At 35.8% G+C, this 12,254-nt stretch overlaps 1 protein-coding gene across 1 annotated transcript; it reads right to left on the reverse strand.

Moving 5' to 3' along the window:
• Positions 1-116: 116 nt before the first annotated feature.
• LOC142526242 (alpha,alpha-trehalose-phosphate synthase [UDP-forming] 1-like) lies at positions 117-8,221 on the reverse strand. Its single transcript, XM_075630507.1, is given in 18 exon segments — positions 117-576; positions 1,254-1,352; positions 1,463-1,593; positions 1,690-1,777; positions 1,867-1,989; positions 2,053-2,229; positions 2,385-2,502; positions 3,970-4,157; positions 4,342-4,442; positions 4,932-4,980; positions 5,537-5,625; positions 5,755-5,905; positions 6,179-6,280; positions 6,398-6,512; positions 6,953-7,341; positions 7,496-7,593; positions 7,703-8,035; positions 8,038-8,221. Coding segments are annotated over 18 exon segments (2,796 nt in total). The 5' UTR covers positions 8,123-8,221; the 3' UTR covers positions 117-216.
• Between the last annotated feature and the right edge of the window lie 4,033 nt (positions 8,222-12,254).

Consider the following 12,254-nt stretch of genomic DNA (forward strand, 5'->3'; position numbering starts at 1 on the left):
AGTGAATTAGTGGGTGTTACTATAATTACCTTTTATATGTGCAGCCGCTGTTCCGGAAATCACATTACCCTCAAACTAATACGATGTCGAGAATGAAATACGAATTAGAGATGAAGGAAACGGCAAAAAGTAGGAGTACTACTTAATTTAGAATAAAACTTTAACATTGTACAGGCTCACACCACCACATTGGACACCAGTTTTAGCATCACGAACTCAATGAAAGGATGAAAAGTTAAAGAAGGAAGGCTCCGCAATTGCTTTCAGGAATGCAACCACATCGTCTGGGGTGTTTAGAAGATATCGAGCATTTGTACGGGGTCGACCAACAGCACAAGAGAAGTAGTTTTCCTTCTTCAGATCGAGAACGTTCCAAGACGTATTTTCGGGTGATGACCGCCGACTGCTCCCGGAGGAGCTGCCATTTGATTTCTTTTCTGAATTTGGACCAGCGGAAAGCTTTGGAGTTGGCCTTTTCTCGACGGAGGGCTTCATTGTATCTGTTAGTTTCGTTCTGGGTAGACTCATGACATCAGGGGGAAGCTCTGGTTCGAAAAATGTGTAAATATCCTCATCCTGAAGCAAAGAAAAACAAGGTCAGAGGGAGATTGAATAGACACTACAGGTGCATAGTAATTGTCATTCACTTCACAATAAAAGTCGTTCAGCTGCCATAGATAAATATTGACATTTATTTAACCGTTACAAAAGACAGGAGGTACGGCATCATGAGTAGTCCTATTTAAAATCTAGGTTTTGCTCCCAGCTAGAGTTATCCCCAACGATGAAACTTCAAGTTTCACTCAATCAACATCTCTCAGCTAGATTGGGTCGGCCGTTGCTTAATTACCCCAAGTCTCCCCATCATCGATATTTCGAGTCTGCCACTGTTTTCATTTGTAAGCAGATAGAGAATTAGTTGGACAGATGTGCTCTACTTTTGTAAGTCCGCCTGTGAGATTTTTACTCTATTACTACCCATTACCAGGTGTTTAGTTTCATAATGTCAAAGCTTTTCGACAGGTTAAAGTTGGTGTTATTAGTAGGCAACATGTCTAGTAAAGATCCCAGGAAAATACATCCAACGTATGAGTTTACTGATAGATTTCTGAGTTTCATGGAAACAGAATTACCGTGTGACAGTAACATTGTTTTGATGGATCAAATATGAAAAAGTTGAAGAGATGAAATTTAAAGTTTCGAGATCATTCTTTTCAAATTTTCAGTTTTAAAAAATAACAATATATGTATACCTTTCCTAAGAAGTGCCCAATGCACAAGACATAATCGATGGGTGTACAGATGGCTTTACTATGAACAATCTCTCCCAGTATTCTGTCAATAGCAGCTCCCTGTTGACAAAAGGAAGGGAAGGACCGAATATTAATGTGGAAAACGAAAACGTAAAGGAGGACATTTAGTAATCAGTCAAACATTAAAAATAATCTAGCAATATGACTACCTTTGTGACACCCACTGCTCGCACCTCAACAGAGCGGCTTCCATGGACAACATCAACAGATGAGTTAGAAATTGGACCAGTCCATAGATGTTGCAGCATGTCTCTTGCTTGTAGTCTTCCAAATTCAATATCTAAAATTGCACCGAGTAAATTGGAGCGAGAGCAGTTTGAACATGTAAGCGTGAGAATATCAACTTCTTACGATACATCATCACTAAGCTTATTACCTGAATACTTGTAATTCCATACAAGTGAAGTTTCACGGCGTTCAAAGTGAGATCTCGGGGTTCTTTCGGTGAAATACTCAAAAACATGCTGAAATGGTCGTCAGAAGCACCAAATCATGCAATAAGTTGAAGGCTGGACAGAGAATACAATGATGATATTAATAAAGTTCCAATCACCTTGACACTATCCACCCAATCCATATTTAAGTGTTCAGGCATCGTTGTCATCCATTCTCCTTTTGTCGATCGTAGAAACATCCCATTCTCAGCTGCCAACCACATGTTGTACTCCCCAAAGTTCTGCAAAAGATTTATTTCAGAAGGTATATAGAGTAACAAACAAGGAAATATAGATACATTTACATCGTCAAGGACACTTCTGTCGCTTCCACTAAGGACCACTATTGTTGTATTTGGATCGCTGCAGAGTCTTGTCAGAGGTCCTTTCAACTCAGGATGCAACTTAAGCTCCATTTCTTTGATCTGATCCCCCCTCCTTCCAGGAGTGTCGATTGGTTCAGTCAGTGTAGCGTTGAAGCCCTATGGATAATAGTAATGATAAACAAGCACCAAAATAATAGATTGTTACTCCCTTTCATTTAACCATGTACCATAGGTATTTTGTAACATTAAAAATTAAGATACACCTAAAGATTAATGTGAAAATCAAAAGTCAACAAATAAATGGAGCATACCAGTATAAGTAACCGATTTTTAGATTGCAAGTAACGTTTGATAGCATCGCTGACGACAAGTTGAGGTGGAACTTTTCTTATTCTCTGCTGAGCTTCAATAACAGTATCATTCAGTTCACTGCATGCATCAATAACATAATGGTTAGGCTTCGGGTGATCAGTAGCTAGCAGACTTCTACTTTTGGGCATGTATTGGACATGTTATTTCTACAACTGCATCAAAAAACACCTTGCAGCAACTAGTTTCTTTAAAAGTTCAAATAAAGAACTAACATTATCTTGGTCAGTTTGCTCATTCTCCATTACATGTAGCTATCTCAAAAGGTTGCTATCACATATAGCTATCTCAACAAGACCATATATAGATTTCATCATGGTTAAATTCAAACAAGAACATTGTCACGCTATTGTATGGAACGGAAAGGAGTTGCACCTGGATAACACAACCCATCAAATACAGTGGCAACACTTAAATTGCTTCTATCATATTGAGCAATTTCACATCTTTGCATTTTCCAGTACAAGATCTTTTCACCCAAATAGACAATTCCAAGTGACATGAAAATTTTGAAATAGTGACAGAACTTGGACGGAGTTAATCTAATGCATCTTTTATCACCTGATTAGAGGCTATGGCACAGTGTCATTGAGGTTGCACGTTACCTGATATTCTCATGTCCTCATACAAGGGAACATAAATAGAGTTACTTCCATTCATTATGTAAATTTGTGCCCACTTCACAATTGTATCACCGTACGTAGAAGAATTGAAATAAAGCCACATCTCTCTCCATAAAAAAGAAAAAAATCTTTCAAAAGCAAAAGATTTGACAACATAAGTGGAGTGTACCAAAATTTAAGCGTGGGTATCAAACCTCTTGAATAAATCATTTTGAGACTAACATGGGCATATATGATGATCAAATAGCAGGGGTATCGACCTCTTTGATAAATCATTTTGAGACTAACAGGGGGGTGTATATGGTGACAAAATGGATGACAATAATACGTGTTTTCTTTCATCAATCTTACCCAGTGTAAATTGTGAAAAAAATTCAGCAGGGCCCATATAGGATGACCAAATAGCCTGGGTATTGATGTCTTGGATAAATCATTATATGACTAACAGATGCGTATATGATGACTAAATAAATGACCATTACACTCCTTTTCTTTCATCAGTCTTAGCCAGTGTAAATTGTGAAAAAATTCAGCAGGGTTCTGATGTAAATGAATAGAGAAGCTCACATGTTGATCAATACCAAGCAACATCCTGTGAACTGCTAATGGTCGGGCATTTTCCAGGATAAAGAGAGATGTATATACGACTGGAAGAAGAATGGAAAAGTTCTCACTTTAACTACAGTTCCACTTGAAAATCTTCAAACTATTTCAAAATGAGAAAGACATTGCTCTATGGTCACTGAAAGTGAGACATACAATCCTAGAAATATAAGATTATGTCGGACAGAGGATGTCGTTGAAAGACAGAAAACCCTAGGCAGTTCTTTGAGTAACTATATTCAGTACACCGTCCATTCAGCAGATGTTATATTCAAAACAACTAGCTAAAAAACTTACACACCTCACAAAGAATTCAGCCCATTGTTGAGCAGTATGAGTTGTCACATGCTCAAAGTTATGACGGTGGCGTTTCTCTCTTTCATCAGCGTGCATATTCAAAGCTTGGTCTATAGCTGATGCAACTTCTGTAATGTTCCATGGGTTTACAAGAATCGCACCAGCACCAAGGGATTGTGCTGCTCCAGCAAACTACAATGATAGTGTGATACCCGAAAGGAAAAATCATAGTGGCAAAATAAAAAAAAAATATCAAACATCATAACAAAAAATCGAAGGATAAAAATTCATGGTCCAATAACAAATTTCCGAATATAAATGAACAAAGAAAGGTGGTTCCACTAGAAAAAATAGAAGTGTAGAGTCTGAAAGTTACTTCACTGAGGATGAGAACCCCTTTTCTGGAATCTTGACAAGCCACAAACTCATAACTAACAAGATTCATTCCATCCCGCAATGAAGTTACAAGTGCCACATCTGTCAACCACAAAATTATCAGAAGATAGCTTCAAATCAGTTTCAAAATCCGAAAATCAGCAATGATTAACCCCCACATTTTCAGTAGTTAGACAACATTGATTCTGCAAGGGATAGTATGAGTGTCCTGTGCATTATCAATTTTAGGTGGTATTCAATCTCATCTATGCTCCTCTTGCTTACAGTTTGATCTTATGCAGAAATACCGTACCAGAAGTATCACTGTATTGAAGATCCAACTGTTTTTCCACATACATCCAGTTTTAAGAAGAGAGATTATTTCAAATGTATTATGGCGTCAAACTTTGCAGTCTACCACTTTCAAGATGGCTAAAATAAATACACAAGACATTTCAAAAAACTGCATATTTGTTGCATGGTTTAACATCAAGGTGGTTGAGAATATGTGGTGGCATGACATTTGATTCATGAAATCCTAAAATAAAAGGAGAAACTAGAAATTGACATTCAAGCCACAGCTATTATTACCAGTGACAGCATATAGTGCACACAAAGCAAGGAAGTCAAGAGAACGGTCCTGCATGAGGGGAAAAAGATATTGCTTCAAATATTTTAACAAATATAAGAACACTTAAAATGCACACAATCCATTAACAGCATCATATATGCATGTGTGTAGACAGATTACAAGTGTGCGATAAGAAAAAGAAGAATCTGAGAAGCTGATATCTTCCCAGCATCCTCCATGTTTAGCATGGCATGTAGCATGATTTTAGATCCTTCTAATGTGTGCCATATTCAAGTTCAGATATATTTTTTCCATCTAAAAGTTTAAATAAATTCTAGAATCTGTTGTTTAGACATGGACTGCCAGAAAAATAAAAGGCTGATAGAGGATGACATTTGTAGCCATCCAATGAAATTCAAAATCCCTGAATAATTATTCATCATAGATATAGATGCTGGACGCACTGTGAAGAGTAAAAACACAGAGAAACTGAGTAAAGACATGGCAAATGTGAAAATTCAGTAGAAAGGTGAAATCCATTGTGATTAAATATCTGTGCGCTTATGAATGCATGTGTGGCAGTTAAACACCATAACTGTTGAGTGAATGACAGAAAAAAGCTAACCAGATGATGAATTGGAACAGCATTCAAAGTTCCAAATCTGCCATTGATCCGTCCGACAATTTCATGAACCTGGCTCGTAAGTTTTTGATCTGGGTAGAACAAAAGAGGGTAACAAAATGACATGACGTCAGGCAGAAAGAAAATCCATCTGATCTTTGCATAAGCTAAAATGAAATTAAATTTTGGAAGAAAATAGGTGAAACCACATTAGGCCATACATTCGGGAACATCAGTTCTTGTTGGCACTGCAATTTGTAGCAAAACCACCTTATCCTGCCAGTTTGGATTCTCTTCTAGAAACTTTTCAAATGCTAGAATCTTTTGAGGGATTCCTTTGATCATGTCAAGGCGATCCACACCAAGCATCACCTGTAAGATTATAATAGTTTAAAAGTAACCAGCAAAATTAAACGGTATACTTGTGCAAAAAATTAAACAAATTACAAAGGGCTGGCATAAACTCTGTGCAAATTTTGCAGCGGACTGGTTGGCAAATCACCTATTCTAAAATTCGCTTGCGTAGAAAGGGAAGTGATCAAAGTAAAATCAAACCAAATGTCATAGCCAACTAGGGGTTGGGGAGATAATTAGTTCTGAACACCTAGCACGTTCGGTATGGAGCAAGGGAGATAAGAAACAAACCTTTCTTCCAGAAAATCTTTCTTTCAATTCTTTGATGCGTTCCTGGACCTGAGGAGCTTCAAGAGCACGGATGAACCTTTCTGAATCAATGCCTATGGGAAACTGCATCAAAAGATAAACAAATGACCCAAGTTATGAAAAGAGTAACGTATGGGGCAATAAAGAAGCATATTAAACATCAAAATATGGAGCATTCAAGATAAAATCATGTGGACATACCGCAGCCACACGAGTTACTCTTCCTTGGTCCTCTACGCCTTCAGGAGTACCTTCAAGTCCAAGAATACGAGTACAAGCACTAACGAAATGTCTGGCATAATCATATGTGTGGAAACTGGAAACAAAACCCCCTAAACTAAGTTAGTAAATTCTGCAAAGTTTTACAATAATAAAATGGCATAAGTAAAATCACAAAATGCAAACAAATAAATCCCGGCACAAATACATGGGAGCCATATCTTACTTTATAAGCAAGTTTAACTTTGGACTCATGGAAAGAGGTCAAATAAATGTGCTTACACAGAAATCTGAAAGAGATAACAAACATAGGTGAATTTGGAGGAAACTAGCCAGGTGGCAAGAAAATAACAGACACCATAGCACGTGCCACTACACACATCCGAATCCAACAAATAAGAAATTATATATATAATGGAATGTTTCATTATAACTGACACACTTAAAACTTAATACATCATTGAAATATTGCAGTAGTTTGCAGCTAGGAATTTGTAGAACAAACTGGTATATGATTTAGTACGAGAAACGTATTACCCAACCAAATCAGCAGCTAGCACTGCATGAAGTAGTTCTGATCGAGATGGCAGAGTCCGGTGGATTTCAGAAGATGGAAAAGGGGTATGTAGAAACCACCCAACTTTCATCCTGCTATTATATTCTTTGAGGCATTTGGGGAGGAACATGAGATGGTAATCGTGGCACCAAACAACATCTCCCTCCTCATAGTGTTGGTTAACAACATCAGCGAACATTTGATTTGCCTTCTTGTATGCAGCAAACTGCGACTGAAAACTCCTGGTTGTTGCAAGACGGTCTTCTTGTGGAAGTCCAAGATAGTGAAACAGAGGCCATAATATGTTGTTGCAATAACCATTGTAATACTGGTGAACAATCTCTTCATCCAGGAAAACTGGGATACACTTCTGCAGTAATTAGAAGAGAATAAGTTAACAGCAAGATCCTGCATGCATACAGTATGTTAGACACTTAAGATAAACCTGAAGAACCATACAGCTCAAATAATTAGTAAGTCGGAAAAGTAGTGCCAGTTAGACCACAATCACGCAAGTATTTCACCTTCTCAGCTAGGGCTTTAGTAAGAGCCTTCTGCCCAACCTCGTCCGGCACATTAACACCAGCCCAACCAATCCAACGCGCCTCAAATTCCTTTACACCTAAATCAAGTGATTGCATAAATCAAACCAAATACAAGCTACTTACCGATGACCATCCTGTGAAATAGAAAGTGGAGGGAATAAGAAAAGAAGCACGCTAAATGCTCACCAAGAAGAGCGCTTACTAGACCCCCAGCACTTATCTCCAATGACCAGGAATCTTCACCTCTCCTCACTGCTGATACAGGCAGTCTATTAGCAACGACTAACAGTCTCTGTTTGATAGACCTCACATCAGACCTTTCCCGCCCTTCATTGAGAAACTGCACTGCTCCTTCCAGATGTTCCGTATCATGCTCAGAGATCTCAACCCCTCTATTGCCATCAGTTACAGATGGAGATCTGCTGTTTCTTCTCAGTTGTCTTTCTCTTAAGAGTCTCCCAACTCTAGTGTTGGGAAGCTGTAAGTTGTCGTTATACTTGTTCCCAGGCATATGGGCAGTTTTCCAATATGGGCTTTGTTACAGTTCAAGTCTGACAGAAAGCAACTGCCCTGCATTTTGATTAGAACAGATTGAGAAGTAATCATTCCAGATAAATTCTCCAATACTATGATACTTGGGACAATTCTCAATCGCACAATTTTTCTGTAGAAACCGTAGATTACATATTTATAACAGTAGAGGAATTCTACCGCTGAACGTTGATGCAAAGGGAAAATTTTGCATATTCACCAATCAAAACTAAAACTAGAGGACAGACAGACATAGAAAGAGATAGCAAAGAAAAAGGGATCCACAGAAATGTGTGGGGGAAAATGAGGTCCACAGAGAGGAGTCTCCAGCATCAATAACTCGTTTCATATTTACCTACGCCATCTAAATTAGTGTAATATCCGAAGCTAATCAGAAATTGTCAATGCAACCAAAATTTTATTTTTATTTAAAAATAAACGATTCTAGTTGCCAGATAAATGTAAACATGATGTGTTAGTGTAAGAAAGACGATGCACACGGAGACATCGACAGCCACACGCATATTTCAACAATCAAGAAAATAGGGGGAAAAAATCGTGCGAAAGTGAAAATTTACAATTAACTAATACACTAGCACTAGAATGCAATAAAAAGCGAAAATTTTATCATCTAAGTACTACAGCAGTGGGTAAAAAAAAGGACAGCTCACCCTGAGAGGTAGAACTCAATATCAATTTCAAACACACAAAATATTCCCCAGTAAAACAACGTAAGAACTCGAAACCCAAATCAATATCGGACCAGGAAATCTTTCAAAAACATAAAAATAAAATAGAAAAAACTACCAAACTGCAAAAGCACCGACTGCAGCCGATAACAAGCCACGAGGATTACTCAATTCGATTCCAAATCCTCTGAAGAAAGCTCCTTAGAAGTATGGTAAGCTTTCAACAGCTCGTATGACAAAGAAGAATTGATTCACATACAGAGACAAAAAAGAGTAAAGGGATGGTGGTTGAAAGATTCTCCGGGTGGCAGAAAAATAAAGAGAAAGTGAAGCCGTATCCTCGTGTAAGCTTTACAAGATATGTAGAGCCTCACCGCCATGCAGATGGAACCAAAAAGACTTCACTCCAAAAAAAATTGTATTTTGACGTGCTAAATCTTTCTTGCTGACAGTTAAATAGCTGGAAACCTGGGGCTACGTTTACAAATTACAGCTGAGAGAGAAACCAACTCCCTGTGTTTGCGTGTGCTTCGCAATTGACTGTCATTTCATTTGTATTTACCACCGTATACTAAATTTGACATTCATCTTTGTTCGTAAAATTATAACGTTCAGGGAAGCTGTTATTTATTAACTTAATTCCATAGTATTATTTATCCATGGAATCCTCGCACAGCGACAGGCCTTTTAGTCAGTGGGTCCTTTTTTACTTGGAACAAGGATACAAATTTGTACAAATCAGAGAGCGTCAATCGAATCGCTTACATCTCGAGATAAAAATTCACTGTTTAATATGTATCAAGTTCAAAATGTATTTTTCATACATAAAAAATTATCTTTTTTTACATATATCACATATACATATAGATTTTTGTTGAGAAAGGGAGATAATATTTTATAAATTCATTAACCCAGTTCATTATCATACTTAAGAAATAGTTGAATTCGCAAGTCAACCACATAAAACCAAAAAAAAGTGTGAATGTAGTAAAAAACGATCAAGGAATACGTAGTCAGTGCAAGAATTTTCACATGTTAGTTACTGTTAACTTAAGTTTTGTCTTTTTCTCTTCTTCCAGAAATTAATAGATATGACTTATGAGATCAATTGTACGTGAAATGTCGTTTTAAGAAACTGACTGATTTGGAAACAATAAATGGTCAGGAAATTAAGGTACATAAAGGAATTCAAGTAACTGAAGCAAAATGCACTTCGTAGATGCTAGAAATTAAGGTACATAAAGGAATTCAAGTAACTGAAGTAAGTGCATCTTGGTATATACTATTCATATAAATAATCTCATCATCTACTTAACACACCACGAATTCACGTGAATTATTAGGTCAAACATCCAAATTTTATACTAAATTTGGTATTGTTGCGATTTTCTTTTTCTTTTTTTTTTTAAGATGGAGATGATTTCTTGGGAAGATAAAAGAAAATTATGCTAATTTGGTTTACTGTGGCAAAAAAAAAAAACAATTAATGAACAACTAAATTTTTTAGTAGCTACCGAACAATCACGGGAAAGTCGCTCCTCCCATCAAATAAAATAATCACAAAACATAATACTCTACCTTCACAATAACTGATGTGCCCTAGCTGTCTTCAAAAAAAAATTGGCCATAGCTCATAGCTGTGTCTTTGTGAGATAAACTATCGCAATAACTAAAAAGTTTAAGACGAAGAGAAATATACATATTTAGAATATAATATTTTGAAATTTCCATACCGCATTTAGTAAATGGAAATATCAGTGGGAAATCTTTCAGCTTTTGATTTGTGGATGAAAATTGATCCTTATATTTATACACGGACAATGACAGCTTGCTACGAATAAAAAGTGAACTACAGTTATCATTACAAATAAATTATATCCCCGAATGATCATGTTTCAAGGACGTAGTTACATGCAATCTGGAAGAGTGTAACTTGTGAAATCTTTTATTTAAAAATCTAAAATACTTTCACAAGCTGTCACATAATTTTAAAAAATTCTAAAACTTTCGTTGAAAGAGAGATTTCTATGTATAGATAGTCGGAAAAAGTTGAAGAAGATAAATCCTTGAGAACTAAAACCAAACCAGCCTTTCCTTCTTCTCAAAGAACTATCCTATTTTTTAATTTCTTTATTTTTCTAATAAACCACTAACTTTGTCGCTCGCAGTTATATCATTCCTCCTTTTTTTGGTTCATTTTTTTGTGCCTGGCGCTATACCTTGATCTATAATTATGCATCTGGTATCGAGGGATGCAAGATTCTAAGTATACATATACTCTATAAGCATGCCACGCAACAATTTTTCGTAAGTACCTGCAATCCGACTTCCATTAGGTGTCCCGACACCCATTCAAAAACATAGTTTTGCAATACTGTCAAAGTTTCTACGAAGAAAATGGAATTTAAAAATAACTGACGAGTATGTGTATTTGAAGATTTAAATTGCTAACATGAATGCGATATAGGGAATATACTAGGGGGCAGGGTTTTGAAAAACAAAAACAAACATAAACCACAGGAAGGATGGTGAAACGGGAAATAACATGTAATGATTTTAGAAAAGTTACGCGGATATAATAAACCTGACTATGGCCGCAGTGCAAGGTATCCAGGCAATCTTTGGTCGAAACAAAGTCACAGCCCGTCACATAAAGGGATCAAAAGATTCTAACTCATGACTTAGGCTCAACAAATTAAGGCTTATGGCATACTTCAAATTTTATGAGTGGTTATGTGTCCGTCCGTCTCGTTTTGGGATAAGATGATAAATTGAAATACAATGATACATAATTATTTTTCAACTAAATTTTTTGTAAAAATGGATTCAAATGCTAAATGGTATAAGGATATTGAATCCTTGGCATAACAAATTAAAATTGTGTGGAGATTTCAAATTTACAGAATTCGAAATGGTGAACCGAGTGGCGAGTGCTGCATTTTAATTATAACATCAAGGAAGTGTCTGGTTTTACTTTTGGCATTTAGAGTTTTTTTTAAAAAAAATATAATTTTTGATACTACATTGAATAATGTGATATATTTAATATTATTTTTATTATTTTCTGAAGGAAAAAATATTAAATATAATATAATATTATCTAGAATTTTGTTGGGTTATTTATTTCTATTGATTTGTAGATATTTTAAAATTTTAAAATGTAGCGTACGTATAATATTGAAGTATATTATTAATGATATAATTTTGTAAAAATAATTTTTAAAAAATTAGTTGTTAGAAGATATGATACGTACGCTACATTTTAAGAAGTATAATACTAATGATATAATTTTGTAAAAAAAATTTAAAAAATTAATTGTTAGAAGATATGAAATAAACATATATTTTTTTCAAAAGAATAGTATTTGATTTTAGGGAAAACTACAATTTTCTATTGTGTTTCAAATTTCAGTACCATGTATTTTTCTTGATTTTACAATTTTAGTCATTTTTCGTTGTGAGTACTAATATAACATTGAACACATCAATGTCATGTATGCACTATATTGTTGTCACTC

This window comes from Primulina tabacum, chromosome 15, assembly GCF_025594145.1.
Source record: "Primulina tabacum isolate GXHZ01 chromosome 15, ASM2559414v2, whole genome shotgun sequence".
Classification (NCBI taxonomy): domain Eukaryota; kingdom Viridiplantae; phylum Streptophyta; class Magnoliopsida; order Lamiales; family Gesneriaceae; genus Primulina; species Primulina tabacum.